The sequence below is a fragment of the Myotis nattereri genome, assembly GCF_964212035.1.
Source record: "Myotis nattereri genome assembly, chromosome: 15".
Lineage (NCBI taxonomy): Eukaryota > Metazoa > Chordata > Mammalia > Chiroptera > Vespertilionidae > Myotis > Myotis nattereri.
Window position 1 is genome coordinate 27,365,846 of NC_138090.1, and position 16,515 is coordinate 27,382,360.

The window sequence follows — 16,515 nt, forward strand, 5'->3', positions numbered from 1 at the left end:
GTTAGTTAAAACTGTTTAATAGGAACAATCTTGGACAAGCAGAAACAGCTTGATTGGGAGGATTATGGCAACGTAAAACTGGGAAGAACTCCACAGGGATGGTCAGATTGGACAGTCCGTACCTCTTCTAGAGATTCTACATTAAAAAGACGACTGATGAAACATTCTGCCCTCTTTCAAGGCACACGCCACTTCTGAAAACTGTCAGCTTTCCACACAGGCAATGAGATATTTTATTTACATTTAAAAATAGCTTTTTTTCTTCAGCCTAGTGGAAATACCTAGAGACTAGTCATTGAAATCCCTCCCTAACACAGGTGCAGAACAGCTTTATTGATCTCTGGATTTGTCCAGTCATTCCGAATGTCGTCCAGGTGGTTGTCGAAATCGACGAGCGTTTCATAGGACCGGCTATCCAGGAGTGACGCTGAGATCCTCTGGGCCTCTGGCCAATCTTCACAGTAATCACTACGAGGTGGAACAGGAGAAATCAATCTCTTAATGAAAAAAAAAAAAAATCTGGCTTTTCAACAGAGTAAACAAAAACCATACACAGAATGGTATAAAGAAGACAATAATGAGTACTAGCAAACATGTAACTGTACATAGCAACAATATGACATGCTGACAAAGCTGGTGGTGGATGACTGATGCTTTCTGAGTGATTACCAGTAAACCAAACCACACGTCAGCAAAGAGGGTTTGGTTTATGGAGAGGTGTCCTGAGGTTTGGGGTGGGAAGACCCTGAGTAACACTCAGATTCTCTCTACTGCTCTGAAGCCCTATTGGCCTCAGTCCTCCAGGAGCCGAGGAACACACACGATTTCTGTATGAGGGCTGGGTGCTCCTCTGGAGAATAAGCTAACTGAAAAAGACACGGAGGTTGGGACCCACTTTTCGGCGGATCTGGGTAGCTGGAATAGGCCCCAGCACACTCTGCACATAGTTCACCCTGAGGACACAGCACTCACTAGTGTGGGTCTCTGCACCGCCATTTGTTTTCATGGTGTTCGTACACATGGATCGTAGGTACCACGCAGTCCATCGTAAACTTAGTGTTGTCTACCTGCACACAAGACAAAGGACAGTTGTAACAGAGCTAACAAAAAGTCAAGGGCCAGCACCTTTCTGGAAGTCCTTAGCACCTCCTCGTGGCCCACAATCAGAAACCCTGCCTTACAGTGTGCAAACACTGCAAATGTGATGTGTGGAACCATACCACAGTGTGGCCTAAGGTAAACTGTGTGCTATTCAGGATAAATACCATTTCATTGTTTTCTCACAAAAGTAGAGCTTTTCAACATTTATTCTTCCCTCCCTGTTAGAATTATCTAAATTGAGATGATTTAAAAAGGCTCTGTTAGCTACCTATCTGACTCCTTCCTTTCTTCTTCTTTCCCTATAAGCTATGCTGGGTATTCTAATTGAATGGTTCTCACACTTGAGGGTGCATCAGAATCAACTGGAAGTACATTAAAACACAGACTGCTGGGCCCCACGAATCTGCATTTCTAACAAGTTCCCAGCTGGTGCTGATACTGCCAGCATGAGAGAAATGACTCCCCACTTCTGGAGACTTGTGTGCTGTGATTGCAAAAAAGGTGGCAATGGTCTGAAGTATCTGCAGAAAGAAAGACTGCTTATCCAGCAAAGCTCTAGGTTAGCAAGGAAATGCTCAGTAGCCATCCTGTAAATAGAAAACACAACAGGCAATGAAGTGACTTACCATGATGAGAGCTGTATCGCTGAAGCCCTCGGCAATTCTGGAGGCCACCTTCTCTGCAACCTGGTTTGGACTGCAAACGAAGAACCAGTGAGTTTACCACATTCTAGTTAATGCAACTCAACACTGTATGCCTACAGCATAGTTAACAAGCAATGATAAAAGACCAGTGGTCCAGCTGCAATGACTTGTGCCGGGGACAGGGAATGCTGTAAGGGCAATGGGAGCCCGGAGCAAAGCAGGTTCTGTCTCATCCCACCAGGAAGCCCTTGTGAAGGGGATCCTGAGGAGGCATCTTCTAAACAGAAAGGCTCCCTGGAACCCAGGGGAGAGCACTACCCAAGGCACTTAGATGAACTGCTGCTCAACGCTCCAGGCTAGCGTCAAGCTCCAGGCTGGAAGCTTCCTGGGCCCACCTTTTCCATCTGCAAGCTCCCAAAGTGACTCTGTCCACCTCTTAGCTGCTGGCAATTGAGTTGCTTGCCTTTTCTTTTAAAGAAAATCTCTAAAATTCCCAAGCCATTCCAAATCTTCACCATGCTCGTCACCTTTGAATTGCTGGCCCTGTCCCATCCCGACCTTGATAAATGACAACTTTCTACCTTCAGTCAATATAATGAATTACAGAGTGGCTCCACATCATCCTTGGCTACCCCCTACACAAAGTTATTTTTCTATCCTATTTTAGCAAGAGGCCTCTTCCCACCCATGGGCCTATCCACTCTGACCTCCTCCTCCGGGTCTTATTTATATTCTCTCTGTTGCCCAGCCAGGGTGGCTCAATGGTTGAGCACCAACCCATAAGCCAAGAGGTCACCGGTTCAATTCCCGGTCAATTGTGGGCACTACCTCTGGTAGGGGGCGTGTAGGAGGCAGCTGATCGATGTTTCTCTCATGAATGTTTCTATTTCTCTATCCCTGTCCTTTCCCCGCTCTCTAAAATCAATAAAAACATATTTAAAAAATTTACATATATGTTCTCTCTGTTAAATCTGACAGCTCTGCTGTCAAATCTGAGTAAGTCTTTTCCTATTTGGGATAAAAAAATATTTAACTGGTTCCCTCTAGCCACTATCTAAACTCTCTCCTCCCTTTCAACCACATTTCTATTTTTAAAATTTTTTGTTAATTCTCACCAGAGGATATTTTTTCCCATTAATTTTTAGAGAGAGTGGAAGGGGGGGAGGGAAGGATTTTTCGAGAGAGAGAGAAACATGGATGTGACGCCTGAGGATCAAACCTGCAACCAGGTACGTGCCCTTGATTGGGAATGGAACCTGTGACCCTTCAGTGCATGGGCGAACACCCTAATCACTGAGCACACCACCCAGGGCTTGACCATATTTCTTAAGCTCCTTTGATAAGTTGATGATCTTGTCCCTCTCGCTCCATTTTCTCATACAACTGTGCATTGTGGTTCTACTTCTTTACCTCTGCGGGCCAGCACCCTTGAAACCTACCAAACAATTGCCACACTTCCAAAGCCTCCTAGCGGGGCTTGACTTTTTCCAATTTCTTTGATTGAGGTTACCTTTCCCACTTTTCTTCACTCACTCAACAGGCACTATAGATTTTTTCCTTGCCTCTGTCTCCTTCATTCTCCATCATCCATTTTGTTCAGGGTATCTAGCCATGTTTTTGTTTTTTTAAAAAAATATTTTTATTGATTTCAGAGAGGGAAAGGGAGAGAGAGAAACATTGATGAGAGAGAATTATTGATTGGCTGCCTCCTGCACGCCCCCTACTGGGGATCGAGCCCGAACCCCGGGCATGTGCCCTTGACTGGAGTCGAACCCAGGACCCTTCAGTCCGCAGGCCGATGCTCTATCCACTGAGCCAAACCGGCCAGAGCTAGCTATGGGTTTTTAAAATTGCTTCCAACTGGTCTAAATTTCTAGGTTCTTCTTATCTGATACATTCTGAAAACGCTCTTTAGATCAATTTTCCTAAAATGAAACTTCCATGCTCCCCACCTCCGCTTGTAAGATAAAAGCCTACCTTTTTCAGCCTGGCAAATCCAGGCCTTTCTCACCATGGACCTAACTACCGTTCCTACCCAAGGAACAAAGCTCTGTGTGTCTTTAATTTCAGGAAATGACTCATTTATTTACATATTCAGCAAAACTGTCTATGTATCACCTCCCTCACCCACACTGGTCCGTTTGGAATGCCCTCTGATACCAATTTTGCTTGTTGAATTCTTTCCCATCTTTAATGCCTAGAAAATGCCATCCTTGCTGGGAGGTCTTGCCAAGTTGCCCCGTATGAGATCTATTTGTCCCGTCTCTAAACACTGTTTACTTCTAAAGGCTTTGACACGTAATTCTTGGTGTGCAGTTGTCTTTTTTTGCATCTTGTTTTCTCCACACAATAAGAATCTCAGCTTTTTGAACAGATACTGAGCTATATACAGAGTGTTCCCTAAAATGTATATACAATTAACAGCTGATAGCTCAATTGATGTCCCTTTCTTTTATGATTTAACCCACTGGAATTAATAATTATTAAAAGTGTATATATATTTTTGGGACAGCCTGAATTTTAATGACCATAAAAATACATTGATTATTTTTAATTTATTTAAAAAAACACATTATAGGCCCTGGCCGTTGTTGCTCAATGGTTGGAGGAACTCCCACACCCGAAGGATCTTGGGTTTGATTCCTGGTTAAGGACAGGTACCTGGGTTGCAGGTTCGATCCCCAGCCCTGGTCGGGGTGCGTGCTGGAGACATCCAATCGATGTGTCTCTCTCACATTGATTTTTTTTCCTCTCTCTCTGTCTCTGTCTCTTTCTCTTTCCCTCTCCCCCTTCCTCCCTTCCACTTTCTAAAAATCAATGAAAAAAAACAACTCTCTGGTAAGTATTAAAAAAAACAATACACACTATACAATTACAATCCTTGCCTTGTGATTAAACTGAAAAAAAGCAGAATCGTGTTTTATATCTTAACCTATTTTCACTTTCAAAACTGGGAATTTATAGTGATATGCTGATTATAAGTTTGCATTATGTTAAGAAAAATGAAAATAAAAAACCACAAAAAAAATCAAAAAACAACAACATTGAGAAAGGAGCCTAGAGATTCTTGTCTCCCAGGGCAGCACAGAAAGCTCCCAAAGTAAAGGCAGTGCCTCACTGTACACAAGGGCCAAGTTCCCACAGCTCAGATGGGAAAAGAGATGCCCTGACTGCTCTGCATCGTTATCGGTCCCGACTCACACCTCACATGAAAAGGGAAAAGAAGTTGGCATGTGCTAAGTGCATGATCCTCTAGGCAGTGGTCGGCAAACTCATTAGTCAACAGAGCCAAATATCAACAATACTTCTTCAAATTAGACTCGCCCAGGCCGAAAACCGACTTCTGCGCATGGGCCACGAAGTTTCAATCGCACTGTACGCGCACCCGCACGTGGTATTTGGTGAAAGAGCCACAATCAAGGGGCCAAAAAGCCGCATGTGGCTCGCGAGCCGCAGTTTGCCAACCATGGCTCTAGGGACTTGTAAGCATGTGCCATGAAGAAACTAATAAAACTATTATCCTAACATTTATGATTATCGTGTAGTTGGTGATTTTTATTGGGAACAAGAATCAAGAAACAGTCATTAAAAATAAGAACTACCATTTTAGATGCCCAAGAACTCAAATTTAAAATTTATTCTTTTGAAAGAAATTTTAACCAGGTCATATCAACTACTGTTCCTGTGAAGAATCAGCTGCCACATCAAACTGCAGGGACCCTGGAGACTGGGACCACTTTTAAGCCCCTTCCCAACTAGCACAGAGGTAGGCCTTTACTCCTAACTGAAATCTTACATTTTATATCTAAAAGCTTTTTACTGAGTATCTACCTTAGGCCAGGGCACGGTGCCCGGTACTGAAATTTACACATGAAATGCTGATTTTGAAACAAAACACCAGTAATTATGACATGATATAATGAGACGATGGAAAAACCTCAAGTTTAGGAAATGACTGAACAGTTACAAACATCTTACATTTCCTTTTTTAAATAATAAAACATTGAATGATCCTTTTTTGATAAAAGTAATCATAGGGCTAATAATAGTGCCAGCTCCTACTTTGAACCAAGCACGAAACTAAAATGCTGCTTGTTCCTTCACTATCCTTACAACCACTCACTGAGGTACAAGCTTTTAGCTCCATTTACAGATAGGACCACCAAGGTCAAGGAGGTGAATCAGTAAGTCACCTAGAATTTGAATCCAAGTCCCCTGGCTCCAAAGCTTATTCTGAGAGACAGTTAATCAGCTGACATTTCTAAAAGAAGAGCACATTTTTAGCTAGGTCTGGCTGAAGGGAGAAGGAAAGATTTTCAGGTAGATGCAAAGAGTGCTGAAGAAGGAAGGTGGTATATCTCAGCTCCTAAGCTTCCAAGCATGTGGCCTTTGTGCGGGGACCGTCTCTGGCTGGAGCTTCTTCACCTGAGCATCCTTGTGAGGGTCACATAGGACAGTGCCAGTGAAGCCTCAGGTTGGGTACAGAGTTTGGGACTCCAAGTTAACTCCTAACACAATACCAGCATGTGGGAGGGATGGATGAAATCCTGAAGCAGAGCAGACTCACCAGAAAGAACTAAAGAGTTATTGGGTACACTTCTGCACTCCCTCCCCCTGCTAATGTTTAATCTTCTCTATGGATCTGAGAAATGGCTGGTTAGTAGGTACTTAAATATCAACATCAATGGGGGAATGCAAAACCTCCTGAGCACAGAGCAGGTGAAGGAACCAGGTATAAAACAGCATGAAAATGATGCCTAAGATATTACTGGGTTGGGCTAAAAAAATAAGGTCTGAGGTCTGAATAGAGGCAGGAAGATGGAGAGGCCATGAGCCAAAGGAGGCATGTGGATGAGACCCTGTGCAGGTACACTAGCGATGATCACATAAGGCATGGATTTGGGGGTAGGCGTGGGGAATAAAGGCAGGGGAGGCATCTACAATCACCTGACAAGCCAAGTGCCCTTACCTCTTGCCTAGTCTCCTCTCCTTTCTTCAAGAATAGCTGTGGGTTGCCCTAGCCGGTTAGGCTCTGTGGATAGAGCGCCAGCCTGTGGACTGAAGGGTCCCAAGTTCGATTCTGGTCAAGGGCACATGCGGTTGTGGGCTCAATCCCCAGTGGGAGGCGTGCAGGAGGCAGCCAATTAATGGCTCTCTCTCATTATTGGTGTTTCTCTCTCTCCCTTCCTCTCTGAAATCAATAATATATATATATGAATAGCTGTGGGAAAGAACTGCTTGGTTCAGGAAAACCCTCCTTCCAAGGACAGCTCTCTATTCCTTATACAATAAAGTTCAAAATATGTTAAAGATCTGAGTATGGCCTCACCCTACCTTTCCAGACTTCCTTGCTACCATTTCCTGTGTGTGTGCACCCCATGTCACTGCCCCCTTTTCCAGCTGGTGTCTTCATCATGTTGTCCCCTCTTGGAATGCTGTCCCCTCATGGTCCCTACTTGACAAGATGCTGTCCACTCTTGAATGCCCAGTTCAAATGACTCCCTTTCCTGTAGGCTTCTCTGGTCATATCAACAGATGCAACTTCTCCTTGCTCCGGCTGTTACAGCCCTCTGCACCACCCTCATGGCAACTGGCCTATTGTTTCGTGTTAGTCCTGTGTTGGCAATATCTTTCATATTCAACCCAGCAACCTGCAGGCAAGGGCAGCGTCTTCAGCTTTGCTCATCAGAGCTTGGCTGCTCAGGGCAGGCACTCTGTGCCAAGTCAAAGACCAAGCCTGACATGGCCCCATGAATAGGCTTTAGATCAGAGATGGGAATGCACTGAGTCATCAATACATGGAAGGTGGATAGAATAAAATGGAGAAGAGGTCCTAGAAGGAGGGAAGTTAGTAAGAGATGCAACTGAGGAGAATGAGTGGTGCTCTTGGGCTCAGACAGTGCCTATGTGCTGTCATCCCAGGGGAGGCTTCAAGAGTTGTTTTGAGCCTAGAGTTTCCCTTGTTACTGACTCCCTCAGAATCCCCACTGGACTCAGTCCTCCAAGGATAAGAGGGTTTAAGTCCCTGAAGTGCATTTGTATCTCATCAGTGATAGCAATATTTGGTCACCAGCTTATTTTATTATTTCCAAAAATGCTATTGAGTCCAACCTCTCGCCTGTCCTGGTCAAGTGGACATAATTCCAGGAGTTTAGGTTTAAGGTCCTTCATTGCATCTCCCAACTGCCTGGACATTGGAGTCAGCCACTGTGAGAACAGTGAGTCAGTGCTCCCACTGTGTGCTGTGCTCCTGGCTTCCCCTGTGGCCAGGCTCCTGGCTGGAGGAACTCAGGGGGACGGTGTGTGTGTGTGTCAGGGCATGACTCCTTTGGGCTTCTTCTGGTGAGGACACCTCAGGTCGGCTGCTGGCCATGTCCTTCAACCAAAGGGCATTGCTCTTCTTGAGGATGACTACTTTTATCTTCCTTCTTTCCCCCTCTTTTAAAAAAAATATATTTTGCTGATTTTTTACAGAGAGGAAGAGAGGGATAGAGAGCTAGGAACACTGATCAGCTGCCTCCTGCACACCTCCTACTGGGGATGTGCCCGCAACCAAAGTACACGCCCTTTACCTGAATCGAACCTGGGACCTTTCAGTCCGCAGGCCAACGCTCTATCCACTGAGCCAAACCAGTTAGGGCCTTCCTTCCTTTTTTTAAAAAAATATATGTGATTTATTAATTTTAGAGAGAGCGGAAGGGAGGATATATTAGAAACATTGATGTGAGAGAAAAACATTGATCGGCTGCCTCCTGTAACCCACTATGGAGGATCAAGCCCACGACCCAGGCATGTGCCCTGACTGGGAATTGCAAATCGGTGACCTCTTTTTTTGTTAATCCTCAGTAAGGATATTTTTCCATTGATTTTTAGTGAGTGGAGGAAGGGAGCAAGTAAGTGGGGGGGGGGGGGGGGGGAAGGGGGGGCGGAGATGGAGAGGGAGGGGGAAAGAGAGAGAAAGACACACATTGATGTGAGACACATTGATTTGTTGTCTTCCAACCAGGGCTAGGGGTGGAACCTGCAACCCAGGTACGTGCCCTTGATTGGGAAAGAACCTGAGACCCTTTGGTGTGCAGGCTGACGCTCTAACCACTGGGAAACACCGGCCAGGCAGACTTCTTTTTTCTTAAATTATTTTTTCTATTACCATCTCTATATATAAAAGCCTAAGTGAATGAACGACCGAATGACCAGTTATGACATGCACTGACCACCAGGGAACAGACGCTCAATGCACAGGATTGGGCTGCCTCCTGTCTGGATTGGGCCAAAACTGGCTCTCCGACATCCCGAGGGGTCCCGGATTGCAAGAGGGTGCAGGCCAGGCCAAGGGACCCCACCGGTGAACAAATGTGTGCACCGGGCCTCTAGTTGACATACAATATTATATTGGATTCAGGTGTACAACATTGTGATTGGGCATTTATATAACTTATGAAGTGATCAACCCATATGTCAAGTACTTAGCTGACACCACACATCTTCTATACTAATAAAAGGATAATATTCTAATTAGACTGAACATCTTCTGGACATCCTTCCAGATGTCCTTCCGGACAAAGCACAGTAGCGGGGGCTGAGGCAGAGGCGGTTAGGGGTGATCAGGCTGGCAGGGGACAGCGGTTAGGGGCAACCAGGCCAGCAGGGGGGGCGATCAGGCAGGCAGGCAGGTGAGCGGTTAGGTCCCGGATTGCGAGAGGGATCCTGGATTGGAACGGGTGCAGGCTTAGCTGAGGGACCCCCCCACCTCTGTGCATGAATTTTGTGCACTGGGCCTCTAGTCTATATATATAGAAGCCTAAGCAACTGAACGACTGGTCGTTATGACACGTACTGACCACCAGGGGGCAGACGCTCAACATAGGAGCTGCGCCCTGGTGGTCAGTGTGCTCCCACAGCCAACCTCCCACAGCCAGCCAACCTCCCATGTTCCCTCCCCCTGGACGGCTCCAATCACCAAGCCTAGGACCCCACCCATGCACAATTTGTGCGCTGGGCTTCTAGTACTTATTCTAATAGTGTGGACTTATATCCCCTATGCTGTACTTTACATCCCTGTGACTGTTTTTATAACTGGAAATTTGTACATCTTAATCCCTTCCCCAAGTGGACTTCTGTACTCAACTTTCCTCCCTGTCCTATCAGGCCCAGGAATGGTATTGGCTTTTGTCACCAGCTTTCAGTTACTGCACTATTCTCTTGTGAGGTTTCTTACATAACTCCCACACCTTTGGAAATAATCTGCTTATTAAATCCTCCTTAAATTATCCTAATTTTAGTGTGTCATCTGTTTCTCTGTTGTGACTGATACCGAGGCAAAAATAAAGCAGAGTTCTCCATTTTGCTCCTAGGAGCCGAAACGAAGGAAGCAGCACACACCATATTTTCATCATAGTATCAGACCTTTAGAGCACCAAATTTAAAAGTTGTTTTATTCATCCCAAAAGAGAGCGGTATTCTTTCCTAATGCTCTGTCCTACATCATTCCTAGTTTGGGAATGGGAAGCAAGGCAGAGCTGAGTGGGGACAGTGATTGGAGGTCCATGACCATTGCTTTCATTGCATGAATTTTCTTCAAGCAAAATAAAGAAGATACAAAACAGAAACCCAAAGTTAATATAAATGTTTAGACTTTCTGTTGTTTAGAATTATCCACTCCACAGTTCCCCTCAAACACTATAAACAAGCACAGAGGGCAGGGAGGGGTTTTGTTCTCACAGATTTCACATCTCGAGCCTATAGAAGAAGATCAAAAAGCACACCAGAGATGTCTTTGTCTGTCACATGATCATTCTTTCAGACCACAGAGAATTTTTGCATGAACATACCTGGCATCCTTTACTCGTTCATTAGCTTGATAATAACCAGCAATCACATAGCTATTATCTTTGCACCATGAATCAATCTGAAAGAGGAACAAAAATTGGGATGATAAATAATTTTCCCTTAAGTATCAAGTCGTAATAAACACAGGAGACCTCGCCCTTCCAAATGCTGAGACAAGACATCATATAAACCTGTATCCTTCTCCCCAGAAGGGCTACAATAAATGAAATGGGTGTTCATAGGAAAAAAGATCATTCCAACCTGCTTTCCACAGGCCAGAGAGAGCATAGAAGAGCATGGGCCCCTCACTCTCATTGAGGTGGTATGTCTTCCCTGTAATGGCCAGAAGGGGTGGGGCTAGACATGAGGAATGACCTTCACACCAAGTCCCTTCAGAAGGCCCCAATGTTGAGACATTAAACAGGTGCAGTGCTGTGGGGAGGAGGGGTAGAGGAGACCATCTTTACCCACCTGTTCTTACAATATAAAGAACTGAGGCATTCTGGGCGTGAAAAATACTTAAGATCATTTAAATCAATCGTTCACAGATAAGCAATCTAAAGCTCAGAGGTTCTAAGTTTGCATAACCTGGTAGGGCATCTAAGTCTCTTTTGAAACCAAGCCTTTTTGTACTATACTTCAGTATTCCTAGCAACATACCATGAAAAACCCTTCGTACTGGAATGTGGGGTAAACAGGTACACATGCACAGGTGGGCAGATGCAGGCAGGAATGCCCCCGTGCGGGTGCGCACACACACTCAATTCCATGTGGCATGCTTTTAAATGGGAGCATGGTGGCTGACTTTGAAAGTTATTTTGTCCGTTTTTAATGCCACTCTTCTCTCATCAGATTTAGCTTCCTGCAGGTCTAATGCTATTATTAAAAACAAAAGGTCATCCTGTTTTGCCATAATGGAATTTTAATAATACACTGCAATAAATTCTATTCTCAGTCTGCAGAAGAAGAACAAAAATTGATCCTCACATTTTTCACAGTGAATTAACTGGTTAAAATGTTTTTCTTTTTCATTTTTTTGTTTAATATAGTTCTATGGCTCTTTTTCTTGAATTCTGGTTTGGACCTCAGGCTTCTTTATGACTAAAAGCAGACATTACAAGACGGTTACAGTTCAAGGTTCCCTGGCTCACAGGAGGATTAGAATAATTCTGGCCTCCTAAGAGCTCATGAATTACCATATTGGGTCAAAACCAAGGCTTATTGAACCAATTAGATATTTTGGCCATCCACCCAAAAGATGAGGGCCGTGTCTCCAAAATATTTATAATGGCTCTTTCACTGTAACTTTGTTGCAAATGACTCCAAAATTACCTATACAGTATTTTGTTCTTTCACCCCTTAAAAGAATGACTTCTAGAAACTTTCCATTGCTGCTTATAGCAGCAATGTCTTTCATTAACACACACACACACACACACCCCTCTATGTAGCACCAAAGGGTATAGTCGAGCTTTAAAATGTGGCATCTGACCCCTTCCCCGCACTCAGACCCATTAGTTCCCCCTTTAATGTAGCCTTCCCAGCCTTTGTTTCTAATCAAAGACCACCCTCTTGAGTGTGTCCTCACCTCACTCAAAGTGATCTTTATCTCTGCCCGCTTTGGTGTCCCTCTCCCTGCCCTCTGGTATGGGTTTGTCCTTATATCCCGCTTAAGAACTAGTGATGTGTCCCAAGTTCGGCTACTGTCTTAGTTTCCTATTGTCTTTGTAACAAGTTACACAAGTTTAGAGGATTAACACAGCACAGATTTATTATTTTACTAGAGGCCCGGTGCACAAAAATTTGTGCACTCGGGGGGGTGGGGGGGGGGGAGTCCCTCAGCCCGGCCTGTGCCCTCTCGCAGTCTGGGACCCCTCGGGAGATAACAACCTGCTGGCTTAGGCCTGCTTCCGGGTGGCAGAGGGCAGGCCCAATCCCTAGGTGCAGCCCCTGGTCGGGCTCAGAGCAGGGCCGATTGGGGAGTTGGGGCGCCGCCCCCTGTCATGCACAGAGCAGGGCGATCGGGAGGTTGTGATGCCACCCTCAGTCACGCTCAGGGAAGGGCCGATTGGGGGGTTGGGGCACCGCCCCCTGTCACACTCAAGGCAGGGTCGATGGGGAGGTTGGGGCGCTGCCCCCGTCACACACAGAGCAGGGCCCATCAGGGGGTGGGGGCACCGCCCTCTATCACCCACAGAGCAGGGCCGGTCAGGGGGTTGGGGCGCCGCCACTCTCACACTCAGGGCAGGGCCGATGGGGAGGTTATGGCTCTACCCCATCACACACAGAGTAGAGCCCGTGGGGGGTGGGGAGGTTGGGGAGCTTCCCCCATCAGGCACAGAGCAGGGCTGCTCAGGGGATTGTGGCCCCGCCCCGTTAAACACAGAGCCGCAGGGCGATCAGGGGGTTTTGGTGCTGCCTCCTGTCACGATGATCCCGGTGCCGGGAGGCATATTACCCTTTTACTATATAGGGTAGAGGCCTGGTGCATGGGTGGGGCCGGCTGGTTTGCCCTGAAGGGTGTCCTGGATCAGGGTGGGGGTCCCCACTGGGGTGCCTGGCCAGTCTGGGTGAGGGGCTGAGGGCTGTTTTCAGGCTGGGAGTGACTGAAGGTCCCAACCGCTCCTTTTTTTCTTTTTCTTTTTTTATTCTGGGCCAGCTTTACCTTGAGGCTTGGCTCCAGCTCTTAGGCCTCCTCTCCCTGAAAGTAGGTTTCTGGCCTTTGCTTAAAATGTTGCCAATCTGCTGGCTGAAGTCTGGCGGTATTTGCTACAATGTTTCTTAAACTGCTCGCTCAGAGGCCTGCAGCAAGCAAGCCTCATGTTAGTTTCAAGCTGCCTGGCTGCCGGCGGCCATCTTGGCTGACAGTTAATTTGCATATCTTGCTGATTAGCCAATGGAAAGGGTAGTGGTCGTACGCCAATTACCATGTTTCTCTTTTATTAGTGTAGATAGGTCAGAAGTCTACAACGGGTCAGCAGAACTGATTCTTTCTGCGGGCTCTACAGGAGAATGCTATCCTTTTCTAGCATCTTAAGGACATCCACATTCCTTAGCTAGTGGCTGCATCACTGTGACCTCTGCTTCTGTCATCACATCTTTGAGTGAATTTCTGCTTCCTTCTTTTAAGAACCCTTACACTGGATCCGTCAGATAATCCAGGATAATCTCCCCATCTCAAAACCCGGAATCTTCATCTGCCAAGTAACATATTCACGGGTTCTAGATATTAGGATGTGGACATTATGGGAGGATATTTTTGGGCAGCTCACAGCTACTTTAAAAAAATATATATATTTTAAAAGTGATTTTAGAGAGAGGAAGAGAGGAGAAAAGAGAGATAGATACATTGATGGGAGAGAAACATAGATTGGCTGAGTCCTACATGGCCCCTACTGGGGGATCAAGCTGGCAACCCAGGCATGTCCCCTGACCAGGAATTGAACCAGTGACCTCTTGGTGCATGGAATGATGCTCAATCCACTGAGTCACACCAGCTACTTTTAATATAAGGATAAGATAGTTATTTGCTACTGGTGATGTCCTGACCATCCCCAGCAGCAGTTTTTAATGAGCAGTGTAAGCTGCTATTAGATCCCTTTCCTGGGTTGAAGGCAAGGGTACAGGACTCCTCAGCAAACACATTGCACACCTTGACTTACACTTTAGCTGACAAGGGCAAATTCCTGTATAAAAAACTTAAAGGGCCTAGTCAAATTCCAGCATAAAAATAATGTCATGACCTTGAACTTTTAGTAGAACTCTCTGAATAGGCTATCCTAAAAAGTGAACCAGGTCACAAAGCTCTGCTTGGTTTTAGAAACTTTTAAATGATTTAAACAAGAATAACCAAGTTAACTGTATGCAGCTGTCCAGATATAGACAGAACTGGCCACCAATTGCGGAACGGAGAACACAAAGTGAGAAATGCAGGACTAAGGCCTTCCGTCCGCCACCAGAGCCCAGAGAGAAGGGCAAACAAGTTTTTCACCTTTTTTAAAATCCTCACCTGTGGACATGCTTAGGGAGAGGAAAGAAGGGGAGGGGGAGGGAGGAAGAAAAAAGAAAGAAAGAAAGAAAGAAAGAAAGAAAGAAAGAAAGAAAGAAAGAAAGAAACATTAACTGGTTGCCTTCTATAAGTGCCCCGACTGGAGACTAAACCTGCAACCCAGATATGTGCCCTGACCAGGAATCAAACCGGTGACCTTTTGGTGCCCAAGATGATTCTCAACCACTTGAGCCACTCTATCCTGGTAACAGGTTTTAATAAGAAGGGAAGAGTTTTCTTTGATAGTCTTAAAAATGGTACCGGATATTAGGTGAGAGTGAAGTAAAAGTCAGTGTGTGGAAGATGAACAGTGTGGGCACGGTTGGGGTGGGGATGGGGCAGGGAGGGCCTCCAGAATCTTGCAGTAAGCCCAACATAATGGCTCATTAATAAAAATCCTAGTGGATTTAAGCGGTAACTTGCTCAGTAAAGGCAACTTGCTTCCTCCCAAGTGGGGCAGGGTAAGGTAAAAGAGCCGAGAAGCAGTTTGACCTCTGATCTCAGTGAACCTGTTCCATTTCCTTTTTCCTTGCCTTGATGCTATGATTCCCTACTTCTGTCATGCATTTCGTGAATAATCAAAATGAAAATCAAAGTTCATATAACACCCTGAAACCTGATGTCAACTTAGTAAAACTGACTCTGAATGGAAGAGTCCCAATTCTGTATTTATTCATGCAGTTTCTTTTATTTTTCAGAGAGAAAGAAGGACAATTCAGCCTTGGCATAAGCCGGATACCCTATCTATTCAATGCAATTTTTGGCTTATTCCAGTCCAGACACTAGAACTAAAGGCACTGGGTTCAACCCATTCATTCCCAATTACATACAGTACAAAGTAGCTTCGCTCAGCAAACTTGCTAATATTTGCATATGTGAGGCACGTTACAATTTCAAAGCACTATCACCCACCTCTCATGACTATAAAACAGACATAATGTAGGCAAGACAGGGAACTGATAAAGAGAGCCACTCTGAGGAGGGCTTGCCACTTACAAGTTGAGGTTGGTTGTGGCAACAAGCAGGCCTTGGAAGCTAAACTTAGAGGGGCTGTTCGTTTCCTTGAGAAGAAAAGCTCTTTCTTAAGTGGGATGCTGAGTTTTCTATGGAATAGAAAGTAGCTGGCTCCATAAAAGAAGAGGGTTGGAGGTAAATGGGATGGGACAGAGGGAGAAGTCAGAGGGAAGAACTGAAAGGAAGACCCAGGGCAAACATCTCCCTCTCCCAGGCTAGCACATGAATGTCTGGAAATAAATAAGGTGCAGAAGGAAACAGGGGGCTTAGGGAAGGGCTAGAGGACAGCAGCTCCTGCAAATGAGCCCAGAGAAGGCACACATGGAAGAAACAGAAAGAATCCAGGCCAATTGGCAAATAGGAAAGTCATCTGAGCAGAATGCAATCAAAGGCTGCTCCACTGCACTAGGAAATCAGAGGGAAAAGGACAAAGAGGGCTTAGAGAAACAGCAGGCCTATGCTAATTTTCCTACTAACATTTTATGGGTTTTTGCTCTTAGACATAATTCTGTCACTACCTACATCAAAGGGTTATAAAGATAAATAAGGTAACAGGCATAAAAATAAAGAAATAAAAAGCACCCAGAAATGCAAGGATTTTTTTAAAATGGAAAATTATAATGAAAAGCCTTTCAAAAGAATCTGATGTTGCCCTATGATGGGTTATATATCAAGTCAGCAGTTCCCAATTATAAAAAAATAATTACAATATGAAATTTTCTAAATAGAAAAAAAACAACAACCCTGAGAATAAGGCCTCATTTATACAGTTTCATGGACTTAGGTGCTTTATTAAAATTCCATCAGTGTATCAGCTGATACACTAATAAACTATGGCTCCTTGCACTGAGATCTTTCATTGCCTTTAGGTTACAAAGT

The 16,515-nt window shown here is 45.1% G+C and overlaps 1 protein-coding gene across 1 annotated transcript in view; it reads right to left on the reverse strand.

Annotated features, from left to right (window-relative positions):
* Positions 1–16,515, reverse strand: part of EMC8 (ER membrane protein complex subunit 8) — a 20,483-nt gene continuing 3,968 nt past the window's right edge. The window contains exons 2-5 of the mRNA XM_081107642.1: positions 10,577–10,653; positions 1,728–1,797; positions 973–1,067; positions 1–468 (exon numbers count right to left, since the gene is read on the reverse strand). Coding sequence (XP_080963768.1) covers positions 309–468; positions 973–1,067; positions 1,728–1,797; positions 10,577–10,653 — 402 coding nt within the window. The 3' untranslated portion in view covers positions 1–308. The remainder of the gene's footprint in view (positions 469–972; positions 1,068–1,727; positions 1,798–10,576; positions 10,654–16,515) is intronic.